General features: G+C 47.2%; 1 protein-coding gene across 1 annotated transcript in view; it reads left to right on the top strand.

Annotated features, from left to right (window-relative positions):
* SLC22A2 (solute carrier family 22 member 2) overlaps positions 1-12893 on the top strand; it is an 83848-nt gene that overhangs the window by 32576 nt on the left and 38379 nt on the right. Inside the window, exon 4 of the mRNA XM_029596692.1 lies at positions 1016-1184. Coding sequence (XP_029452552.1) covers positions 1016-1184 — 169 coding nt within the window. The remainder of the gene's footprint in view (positions 1-1015; positions 1185-12893) is intronic.

The raw sequence follows: 12893 nt of genomic DNA, 5'->3' as shown, positions 1-12893 counted from the left end.
TTATTAATTGATAAATATTGAATATTAAATCAAAATACAAATTTGTTAAGTATCTATTACAGGAATCTTATACAGGGATCTCTGAACCGGCTTGTTATCCAAAAAAGTATTAATAGAAAATACTTAGCCAGAAATGGTCATTCAATCGTTTAGTTATTCAGTTATTCTGCTTTTCTGTACTTCTCCTACGTGCGCTCAGCTATTAACGCGTGCTCCAGGCAGGCGTTGATATCTAAGCAACAAATGTGTGTCTGAGACGCACATTTATTTTTTTGCATGCGGAGTGAATGAGTAATAGCCCCGTTCACGTGCATTTGCCCGTGATGAGCGCTAACTCATTCACTCCGCATCGGACGCACGTGAAATAGGCGCTAATCCCCCTATTGCATTGGGGAGCGGATTAGCGCCTATTTAAGCCGCGTCCGACAGCGGGTTAAACGGTGCGCTCGTGTGATCGCACCGTATTGCATCGGCCCCCTTCATGAATCTGGCCCTATGTTTGTACCTGAGGAAATGGAGTGTGATGTGAGCTGCCCAATGTCACTAGGAACATCAGTGGGATATAAACCCTGAGAGAAGTTACAGCTTCAGGGGTGGATTGGAGATGGCAGTCAGAAGGGAGCAGGACGCTGGGGGTAGGGGTTAGGGGAAATGGGGCAGGACCACCTGAGTGAGGGGAGCGCTGCATATACTTTGCAGCACTATATAAATGTTTAATAGTAGTAGGAGTTGTAGTATGGGAGAGGAGGGGAGGAATGGGGTAAGAGAAGGGAAGTGTGAGTGACTGGAGGAGAGGGAGGGAGCATTAAGTGAAGGTGTAGCTAATTTATGACGTCTCCTAAGTGCAAAGAAGCAGCCCAGAATGTAAGTACCTGATTCACTAAGGGTTTTCCCCATAGATAACAAAATGAGAAAACAAACTTAGGGGCCGTTGCAGTACATTTTGTGGAAAGCGGGCACTGCTGTTACAGGGCATTATGTCTGAGCTTTAATCCTCCACACCTTGCTCTTGCAGTTGCAGAATTCGTTGGCTTGATCCATAGGAAGACTGTTGGCATCGTGTACCAAGCGGCCTTTACAGTGGGGCTTCTCGTGTTCTCGGCTGTCGGGTATGGCATCCAGGACTGGCGATGGCTGCAGTTTGTCGTCACAGTACCAAACTTCTTCTTCTTGCTCTATTACTGGTAAAGTATTTGGGCCAAACTAAGTAAAAAAAAAAAAAAAAGTTGATCTGTCATATTTGTATTTATTTATGTATTTGGCTTTATTACCCACCTTTGAAATAAGGAATTCACCCAAGGTGGGATGCAACATAACGGAAAGCAACAAGATATTAGAAATCATCACAGCGGTCATTAGAGTGGTAGGTGTGGCAGCTTAGCAGGTCCAGTCTGAAAAAGGTGGACAGTGAGGGCTAAACCTGAAGTGTAGAAACATCACAGCAAGACAATAAGTTATAGCAGCAGGTTCCAAGTATTCATAAAAGGGTGCCAGGCACTTTATATGAGACACGTTAAGATGCTCGGAAATGGTATTGCACAGTTTAAACCCAATGCAATAAGATATGTTCAGCAGAACGCACAGGTTTACCACTATCTTCCCAGGACAACAGCAATGATCCTCGCCGGTTCTATAATTTGTCGAGGGAGCTCAGGTATATCCTCTGTCTGAAAGGAGCAAGAGAGAGCATCCACTCTCTGGTTCTTTGCTGCTGGTCGGTAGTGAAGCTCAAAATCTAATTGATTGAAGAAGAGGGACCATTTGTCCTGCCATGGGTTAAGCCATTACACCTGTTGTAGGTGCTCCAGGTTTTTGTGATCCGTGAAGATTGTGATCCAATGTTTGTCTTCTTCTAGGAGGTGGTGCCATTCTTCCAGTGTCAATTTCACCGCGAGAAGCTCCTGATCCCCGATTGTGTAATTCCTCTCTGCAGGAGAGAGGTTTCAGGAGAAAATGGAGCAAAGACAGCCCCTACCCCAAGGGTAAAGGCATCTACCTCCAGAACAAAAGATCAGTTGGGATCCAGATTCTGTAGGCAGGATCCTTGGGAAAATGCCTGCCTGAGAACCTAGAAGGCATTGATGGCTTCTGCTGTCCAGTGCCGGGTATTCACATCCTTTTTGGTCAACGTGGTGAGCAGTGCCACAAGGGATGAGTATCCTGATATGAACTTTCTGTAGCAACTGGTGAATCCTAAGAAATGCTGTAGTGCCTGAAGGCCCACCGGTTGAGGCCAGTCTAGGATGGCTTATTGGTTTGCGGGTTCCATGTGGAAGCCGGTTCGGGAGATGAAGTAACCCAAGAAGAAAAGTTGTTTCTGTCCGAAGAGAAACTTCTCCAAATTTGCATAGAGATGATGTTCCCATAGCCTCTGCAGCACCTGTTTACATAGAAACATAGAAATGACGGCAGAAGAAGACCAAACGGTCCATCCGGTCTGCCCAGCAAGCTTTCACTTCCCCCCCCCCCCCCATACTTATCTATTACTCTTGTCCCTAGTAAGTGACTTTTTTGGTTCTATTTCCCTTCCACCCCCACCATCGATCTATTTCCCTTCCACCCCCGCCATCGATCTATTTCCCTTCCACCCCCGCCATCAATGTAGTTAGCAGTGCTGGAGCAGCATCTAAGTGAAGTATCTAGCCATTTGGTTAGGGGTATCAGTGCTGGAGCTGCATCTAAGTGAAGTATCTAGCTAATTGTTTAGGGGTAGTAACCGCTGTCATAGCAAGCTACTCCCACACATGTTTATCCAGCCTGTGCAACTCAGTCCTTGTTGGTTGTTGTCCGAATATAAATCATCTTTTCATCATTCCCCCTGCCGTTGAAGCAGAGATCTTTTTATCATTCCCCTGCCATTGAAGCAGAGAACTATTTGTTTCACAACGATGTGAAAAAAAAAAAGGATTTGCAGGATATCAAGATACAGTATATCATCCCATGAGAGTACAAGAGGTCTTGGAAGATTCCATTTACCATATTCTGGAACATGGTAGGGACATTGCAGAGGCCGAAAGGCATAACTAAGTATTCATAGTGACTTGTGTTGAATGAGATTTTCCATTCGTGACCTTTGCAAATGTGTATAAGGTTATATACTCTACGCAAATCCAGTTTGGTGAAAATTCTTGCCACTTGCAGGTGATCGAATGACTCTGAGATGACTGGCAAAGGATAACAGTTCTTTTTTGTGATGGCGTTAAGGCCCCTGTAGTCGATACAGGGCCTGAGGGAACCACGATTCTTGCCCATGAAGAAGAATCCTGCTCCAGCTGGAGAAGGGGAGGGCTGAATAAACCCCCTTTCCAGGTTTTCTTTTATGTATTGGCTCATGGACTTCATTTCTAGAGCTGATAGAGTGTATACCCTTCCCTGTGGGGACACCTTCTCAGGCAGAAGTTCTATGGAACAGTCATAGGACCGATGTGGGGACAGGGTTTCAGCCCACTGCTTAGAAAATAAGTTTATTTATTGTATTTAGTCACTTTTTGTATACTGTGGGATATGAATATGTAGTGCTGAGTTTAGACATTCAATTTTTTCACGTATATGGTTTTATGTATTAACATCAGACATTTAAAATGAATTCTTTGATCGATGGGGAGCCAATGAAGGTCTTTCAAAACAGGGGTAATGTGATTATGTTTTTTGGAGCTGGTTAAAAGCTGAGAGGCAGCGTTTTGTAGAAGTTGTAAAGGGCGAATTGATGACGCGGGGGGGCCTAGTAGCAGGGCATTACTGTAATTAATTTGGAAAGTAAAAGAGCCTGAAGGACTGTTCTAAAATCGTTGAAACGTAATAGAGGTTTTAGGTTTTTTTTTAATCTGTAATTTGTAGAATCCATCTTTTACTATAGCTTTAATGGACTTCTTCAAATTGAATTCGCTGTCTAAAATCATGCCTAAATCTCTAACTTCATGTATAATAGTATGAGTAGTTTATGACAATTTTATTTCAGATGTTACCTTATCGTTCACTTTGTTATAAATCAATAAAATCTCTGTTTTGGAATGATTTAAAGATAAAAAAACATCTGTGTAAGTAGTTGTTGAAGGGATTTGAAGTATATATTCCAAAGTTTCAGAGCTTTTCTATAGAACATTCTATGGGAAGTAGAATTTGCACGTCATCGGCATATATGAAATGTACAAGACCTAAGCCAGCCAAAAATTTGCAAAGGGGTGACATGTAGATGTGGAACAGAGTGGGAGATAAGAACGAGCCCTGAGGGACACCAAAACTAAGATTAATTGACAAATGCGGCATACTGGGATAGCAGCCCTTGCATAGTTGTGGCCACCTTTCAAGATGGGTGGAGGCTAAACTGTAGTCAGACAGGTAGTAGCACAGGTTGAACCCTAACGTTCCAGCTCTAAAACGTCCATTACCATATTAGGTGCTACAACCCAAGAAAGAGATCTAGGTGTCATAGTGGATAACACATTGAAATCGTCGGTTCAGTGTGCTGCGGCAGTCAAAAAAGCAAACAGAATGTTGGGAATTATTAGAAAAGGAATGATGAATAAAACGGAAAATGTCATAATGCCTCTGTATCGCTCCATGGTGAGACCGCACCTTGAATACTGTGTACAATTCTGGTCGCCGCATCTCAAAAAAGATATAATTGCGATGGAGAAGGTACAGAGAAGGGCTACCAAAATGATAAGGGGAATGGAACAACTCCCCTATGAGGAAAGACTAAAGAGATTAGGACTTTTCAGCTTGGAGAAGAGACGACTGAGGGGGGATATGATAGAGGTGTTTAAAATCATGAGAGGTCTAGAACGGGTAGATGTGAATCGGTTATTTACTCTTTCAGATAGTAGAAGGACTAGGGGACACTCCATGAAGTTAGCATGGGGCACATTTAAAACTAATCGGAGAAAGTTCTTTTTTACTCAACGCACAATTAAACTCTGGAATTTGTTGCCAGAGAATGTGGTTCGTGCAGGTAGTATAGCTGTGTTTAAAAAAGGATTGGATAAGTTCTTGGAGGAGAAGTCCATTACCTGCTATTAGGTTCACTTAGAGAATAGCCACTGCCATTAGCAATGGTTACATGGAATAGACTTAGTTTTTGGGTACTTGCCAGGTTCTTATGGCCTGGATTGGCCACTGTTGGAAACAGGATGCTGGGCTTGATGGACCCTTGGTCTGACCCAGTATGGCATTTTCTTATGTTCTTATGTTCTTACCTGCAATTAAGTTCACTTAGGGGTAGATTTTAAGAGGCGCGCGAACAGCCTACTTTTGCTTGCGCATCAGACTCAAGCAAAAGTACGCTGGATTTTAGTAGATACGCGCGGAGCCGCGCGTATCCACTAAAATCCTGGATCGGCGCGCGCAAGGCTATCGATTTTGTATAGCCTGCGCGCGCCGAGCCGCGCTGCCTCCCCCCGTTCCCTCCAAGGCCGCTCCGAAATCGGAGCGGCCTCGGAGGGAACTTTCCTTTGTCCTCCCCTCACCTTACCCTCCCTTCCCCTACCTAACCCACCCACCCGGCCCTGTCTACACCCCCCCCTTACCTTTGTCGGGGGATTTACGCCTCCCGGAGGGAGACGTAAATCCCCGCGCGCCAGCGGGCCTGCTGCGCGCCGGGCCGCGACCTGGGGGCGGGTACGGAGGGCGCGGCCACGCCCCCGGGCCGTAGCCACGCCCCGTACCCGCCCCCAAAACGCTGCCGACACGCCCCCGGAACGCCGCGACGACCGGGCCCGCCCCCGACACGCCCCCGACACGCCCCCCTCCGAGAACCCCGGGACTTACGCGAGTCCCGGGGCTCTGCGCGCGCCGGGAGGCCTATGTAAAATAGGCTTCCCGGCGCGCAGGGCCCTGCTCGCCTAAATCCGCCCGGTTTTGGGCGGATTTAGGCGAGCAGGGCTCTGAAAATCTACCCCTTAGAGCAGAGCTTTCCAAACTTTTCATGTTGGTGACACACTTTTTAGACAAACATAATTTCGTGACACATTAATTCAGTCTACCAGCAAACCAGAAGTTAAAGGTTAAATGAACAAAATGTATTTCAACAATTTATGTATGTTTCCTTAAATATATACATAAATAAAATGTTTCACAACACAACCTATCTCATAATAAATATTTGCAGGCTTCCACTTCCCCCATGCTGATCTCGTACATTGTGAGATCCGCATAGAGAAAGTGCTATTCTTGCACATTCCCAAAGATTACATGTGCCAATCACTAAAAAGTAATTTTTTTTTTACCTTTGCTGTCTGATCTTAGTTTTCTAATCGGTTGGTCACAAGCTTTTTTTTCCAGCTTTCCTTTCTTGTTTTTTTGCCAATTCCTTTTACAGGGTCTTTTTTTCTATTTCTTTTCTCTCCATCTGTCTTCCCTCAAGCACATAATCAGGTTCTCATTCTCACACGCTATCTCACACATTCTCACACACACAGGCTCTCACTCACATGCAATCTCACACATCCACAGCTCTCACTCTCACATGCCTCTCTCTCATACATACATACTGTCTCTCTCGTGCACATGCTGTCTCACTCTCACACACAGGCTCTCTCACTCCTACATGCTCTCTTGCTCAAGTACAGGCTCTCACTGGCACATGCTGTCCCTCTGCACGGGTTGCCAAAGGATGGGCTCTTCAGAGGCCCTGATCTTCCCTGGCTGTGACATGGGATCTGCAGCGGCCCTGCTATCGGGTTTCCTCCTCTTCTCAGGCTGCCGCGACGTGGGATCCGCAGCGGCCCTGCTATCGGGTTTCCTCCTCTTCTCGGGCCGTCGCGACGTGGGATCCGCAACGGCCCATTAATGCTGCTCTTCTTCTGTACGCAGCAGATGCTCCTCCTCCTTCCTGCCCACGCGGCTCCAGCAACGTTTTTCTTCCAGGGCTGCACAGGCAGGAAGGAGGAGGAGTGAACGTGACCCTTTTCTTCGGGCCGTGGTGATGTAAGCTCCACCACTGCCCGCCGATCTTCCTGCTATAGTTCCCTGCTTCCGCCGGCCCTGTGGACCGGGCGACACACCTCCACACTACAGGTGACACACTAATGTGTCCCGACACACACTTTGGAAAGCTCTGACTTAGAGAATAGCCACTGCCATTAGCAATGATAACATGGAATAGACTTAGTTTTTGGGTACTTGCCAGGTTCTTATGGCCTGGATTGGCCACTGTTGGAAACAGAATGCTGGGCTTGATGGACCCTTGGTCTGACCCAGTATGGCATTTTCTTATGTTCTTATGGAGTACAAGTGGCATGGTCTTCTCCATGAGGCAGCCTGGGAGAGGAGGAGATAGTAACCAGGTGCTCCAGAAGGGTTGTCAGAATCCGGTGTTGGTGAACAAGATCTTCTTCAATTAAGTTCCTGCTGGCGCCAGAGTCAAGGAAGGCTTTCAGTAAAGAGCTGGCAGCACTCTGTGGTGGTAGAGATGGGAACAAGTAGTTGCGGAGAAGAGCGTGCTCGGTCTAGGGTTACCTGCTTGATCAATCCTAGGCACGGAAGTTTCCTGATTTTTTGGGACACTGGGATGAAAAGTGCCCTCAAGCAGTGGAGTATAAGCAAAGGCCCAACTGTCTTCTACAGAGTTTTTCCTTAGAGTACAGCTTGGCGCAACCCAACTGCATGGATTCATCTGGAGCCTTCAGATTCTGGAAACGGAGATCCAATGAGATAGGGTGTCGGGCAACCTTAGTTTCCTGGGCCCACTCTTGAAATCACCAGTTGATAGTTAGCCAGTGTGATTACGGTGAGCTTGTCCTTAATCCTTCCGGAAAGGCCCTGCCAAAAGTTAGCTGCCAAACTGTCTTCTCTCCATCGTAGTTCCCATGCAAGTGTGCGGAACTGGATTGTGTACTCCCTGAAAGTACGCGAGCTTTGTCAAAGACGAAGGAGCTCTGCTGCCATAGATAAGCCAGAATTGGCGGAGAAATTCTGAGAGGTTCTTCATGCTCCCACAGTGGGGATACCCAGGCTAGGGCTGTGCTACCCAGTAGCGACAAGATATAGGTCACCTTTTTTCTGTCAATGGGGAACAAGGCCAACTGCAGTTGAAAGTGCATGTGGCACTGGTTTAAAAAGCTCCGACAATCCTTGGGGTCCCCATTGTACCACAGAGGTGGCAGAAGCTGTGGAACAAGTCTCAGCAGAGAAGCAGGCCTCGCTGGGGGTAGAACTGCCAAAGGAGGAGCCGGTGCGGGCATCAGGGTGTCCATACAGGCTGGTAGCCTCGCACATATGTGTGCACGTTATAAAATAACCTGGCCCATGCGCACATGTGCGCCCAATTTTAAGGTGATGCGCAAATCCCAATTCTACCACTTAAATGAGGGTATTTTTAATGGGCATGCATCTATGCCACTGCCAATTTCACAAGTTCATCCACCAGATTGCCCAGTTAAGAGCTGGCTCCTCCAAGCCGCCCTGATTTGGTAGCCTGCACGTCCCCCAGTTATCTCAGACCCTTTAAACCTGGTTTTAATTTTTTTAAAACTTGCACCTCCTCCCTGGCAGAAGTAAACTTATGCAGCACTGGACCTGGACACGTACTGGGGTGTGTAAGTATTTACACACACATCTCTTGGCCATGCCCTGAAATGCCCATGCCCCGCCCAAACCCCGTCTCTTTTTGAAATAAAATGAGAAGAGCGTGCAGCTGAAGATGGAGATGTACGTGCAGCTGGAGATGTGCGTGTACAGCTGGAGATGTGCGTGTACAGCTGGAGATGTGCTTGTACAGCTAGAGATGTACGTGCAGCTAGAGATATGCGTGTGCAGCTGGATATATGTGTGTGCAGCTGGAGATGTGCGTGTACAGCTGGAGATGTACGTGCAGCTAGAGATGTGCGCGCGCAGCTGGAGATGTACGTGCAGCTAGAGATGTACGTGCAGCTGGAGATGTACGTGCAGCTAGAGATGTGCGCACGCAGCTGGAGATGTACGCGCAGCTAGAGATGTACGCGCAGCTGGAGATGTGAGTGTGCAGCTGGAGATGTACGTGCAGCTAGAGATGTACGTGCAGCTGCAGATGTGAGTGTGCAGCTGGAGATGTGAGTGTGCAGCTGGAGATATACGTGCAGCTAGAGATGTACGTGCAGCTAGAGATGTGCGCACGCAGCTGGAGATGTACGTGCAGCTAGAGATGTACGTGCAGCTGGAGATGTGAGTGTGCAGCTGGAGATGTACGTGCAGCTGGAGATGTGCGTGTACAGCTGGAGATGTGCATGTGCAGCTGGAGATGTGCTTGTACAGCTAGAGATGTACGTGCAGCTAGAGATATGCGTGTGCAGCTGGATATATGCGTGTGCAGCTGGAGATGTGAGTGTACAGCTGGAGATGTACGTGCAGCTAGAGATGTGCGCGCGCAGCTGGAGATGTACGTGCAGCTAGAGATGTACGTGCAGCTGGAGATGTGAGTGTGCAGCTGGAGATGTACGTGTAGCTAGAGATGTACGTGCAGCTGGAGATGTGAGTGTACAGCTGGAGATGTGAGTGTGCAGCTGGAGATGTACGTGCAGCTAGAGATGTGCGCGCGCAGCTGGAGATGTACGTGCAGCTAGAGATGTACGTGCAGCTGGAGATGTGAGTGTGCAGCTGGAGATGTACGTGCAGCTGGAGATGTGCGTGTACAGCTGGAGATGTGCATGTGCAGCTGGAGATGTGCTTGTTCAGCTAGAGATGTACGTGCAGCTAGAGATATGCGTGTGCAGCTGGATATATATGTGTGCAGCTGGAGATGTGCGTGTACAGCTGGAGATGTGCATGTGCAGCTGGAGATGTGCTTGTACAGCTAGAGATGTACGTGCAGCTAGAGATGTGCGCGCGCAACTGGAGATGTACGTGCAGCTAGAGATGTACGTGCAGCTAGAGATGTACGTGCAGCTGGAGATGTACGTGCAGCTAGAGATGTACGTGCAGCTAGAGATGTGCGCACACAGCTGGAGATGTACGTGCAGCTAGAGATGTACGTGCAGCTGGAGATGTGAGTGTGCAGCTGGAGATGTGCTTGTACAGCTAGAGATGTACGTGCAGCTAGAGATGTGCGTGTGCAGCTGGATATATGCGTGTGCAGCTGGAGATGTGAGTGTACAGCTGGAGATGTACGTGCAGCTAGAGATGTGCGCGCACAGCTGGAGATGTACGTGCAGCTAGAGATGTACGTGCAGCTGGAGATGTGAGTGTGCAGCTGGAGATGTACGTGTAGCTAGAGATGTACGTGCAGCTGGAGATGTGAGTGTACAGCTGGAGATGTGAGTGTGCAGCTGGAGATGTACGTGCAGCTAGAGATGTGCGCGCGCAGCTGGAGATGTACGTGCAGCTAGAGATGTACGTGCAGCTGGAGATGTGAGTGTGCAGCTGGAGATGTACGTGCAGCTGGAGATGTGCGTGTACAGCTGGAGATGTGCATGTGCAGCTGGAGATGTGCTTGTACAGCTAGAGATGTACGTGCAGCTAGAGATATGCGTGTGCAGCTGGATATATATGTGTGCAGCTGGAGATGTGCGTGTACAGCTGGAGATGTGCATGTGCAGCTGGAGATGTGCTTGTACAGCTAGAGATGTACGTGCAGCTAGAGATGTGCGCGCGCAACTGGAGATGTACGTGCAGCTAGAGATGTACGTGCAGCTAGAGATGTACGTGCAGCTGGAGATGTACGTGCAGCTAGAGATGTACGTGCAGCTAGAGATGTGCGCACGCAGCTGGAGATGTACGTGCAGCTAGAGATGTACGTGCAGCTGGAGATGTGAGTGTGCAGCGGGAGATGTACGTGCAGCTAGGATGTACGTGCAGCTGGAGATGTGAGAGTGCAGCTAGAGATGTACGTGCAGCTGGAGATGTGAGTGTGCAGCGGGAGATGTACGTGCAGCTAGAGATGTGAGTGTGCAGCTGGAGATGTGAGTGTGCAGCTGGAGATGTACGTGCAGCTAGAGATGTGCGCGCGCAGCTGGAGATGTACGTGCAGCTGGAGATGTACGTGCAGCTGGAGATGTGAGTGTGCAGCTGGAGATGTACGTGCAGCTAGAGATGTGCGCGCGCAGCTGGAGATGTATGTGCAGCTGGAGATGTGAGTGTGCAGCTGGAGATGTACGTGCAGCTGGAGATGTGAGTGTGCAGCTGGAGATGTGAGTGTGCAGCTGGAGATATGTTGTGCTTTTAAGAGCGGCTTTTAAGATTTGGTCTGCACGCGTAAGCCCAACTTGTGCACACATCCTCTAATTTATGCACAAGCCGGGCCTTTAAAATTCACCTTTAAGTGTTTTCTTCACATTTGTTATGTCATTCTATCTATTATTCAGTGATGGTCAGAGATTGGGGTGGCTATTTTTTTCTTTTTGGCAGTTGGCTTAGTTTTATATTTTATTTTACACAAAGTAGTGTACGGTGTTTTGTAAAATGCCTCCTTATTTATTTATTTGATTGTATAATCTTATGAATTGCTCAGTGAAACTGTTGCTCTAAAAAATGCCTCTACCCTTAATCGAAGGTTTGGGGATGGCAACTGCTGCTACTGTGAAAAATTAAAAATTAAATGAAAATCAACTGAATCATTCATCCCTAGTGGGCTCTACGATGATAGTTTAAATATCCATTTTTGCTCACAGTAATTAAGCTGAGAATATAAATTACCTCCACGATCTGAACAGGCTATTTATTTATTTATTTTATTTATACATTTTTATATACCGACATTAGATCAGAGATGTTGCATCGGTTTACAGATAACGTAAAGGAAATAAGTGGGGGGGGGGGGGGGGTGCTTATTTCTTACAGAGAAACCCATTTTTAACAATGTAAAATAATGAAACTTGGATTCTTGAGTATTTCCTACGAGTCAACTTAATTAACAAGAACTAAAATAAGAAATTAGAAATTAAAATATGAATTCATATGAAAAGACTTCTAAAGTAACTTTGTGAGGTTTGAAATCCAACAATGTAAACGTAATGAGCATAAATCCAACAATGAAAACGTAAACGTAATAAGCATAATCAGCATGCTTGATGGAAACATAGAGGCAGAGAATATGTGTAACAGGGTTCGGACGGGAAAATGGTGGTGGGGGGATAGGATCATTGGGGGAAGGCTTGTCGGAAGAGCCAGGTTTTTAGGAGTTTTTTGAAAAGCTGTGTTGAGGGTTCCGATCTGAGATGCGCTGGAAGGATGTTCCAAAGTGAGGGTCCGGCTATGGACAGTGCGCGTTCTCTTGTTATGGATAGATGTGCTTCTTTTGGGGTGGGGATGTGGAGAAGACCAGTGTTAGATGATCGGAGGTTTCGTTTCGGTGTGTGGTATCGTAGTGCTGTGCTTAACCAATTCAATTTGTTGTTGTGGAGAGACTTATGGATGAGTGATAGGACTTTGTGTTGTATTCGGAAGTTGATGGGTAGCCAGTGTAGGTCCTTGAGGATTGGAGTGATGTGGTCCGATTTCTTTTTGTTTGTGAGGGATCTGGCTGCTGCATTTTGTAGTAGCTGCAGCAGTCTGATTGTGGCAGCAGGGAGGCCGAGCAGAAGGGAGTTGCAGTAGTCAAGCTTTGAGAAGAGTAAGGTCTGGAGAACGGTTCTGTAGTCGTGTGGGAAGAGGAGCGGTTTGAGTCTTTTGAGGGTCTGGAGGGTCTGGTGGTGCTAATGTGCTTTTTGAGGTTGATTTCCTTGTCCAGAGTGACTCCGAGGTTTCTTGCTGAAAGGGTTAGTTGTTGGTTTGGGAGGGTTGTTGTGCTTTGATGTTTAAGGTTGCGGGTGGCGTTGTTGGTGATATGTAGAATTTCAGTTTTTTTGTGGTTGAGTGAGAGTGAAAGCTGAGCGAGCAGTGGAGTTATATCTGACAGATGGGTGTCCCAGGTTTTTAGAGTGTTTTCGAGGGATGATTTGAGGGGGAGCAGAATTTGGTCTAGCATTGTCCATTTCAATTGTTGA

This window comes from Rhinatrema bivittatum, chromosome 3 (genome assembly GCF_901001135.1).
Source record: "Rhinatrema bivittatum chromosome 3, aRhiBiv1.1, whole genome shotgun sequence".
Lineage (NCBI taxonomy): Eukaryota > Metazoa > Chordata > Amphibia > Gymnophiona > Rhinatrematidae > Rhinatrema > Rhinatrema bivittatum.
The sequence above is the reverse complement of the archived record's forward strand: the minus strand, read 5'-3'. Positions and strand labels throughout refer to the sequence as shown.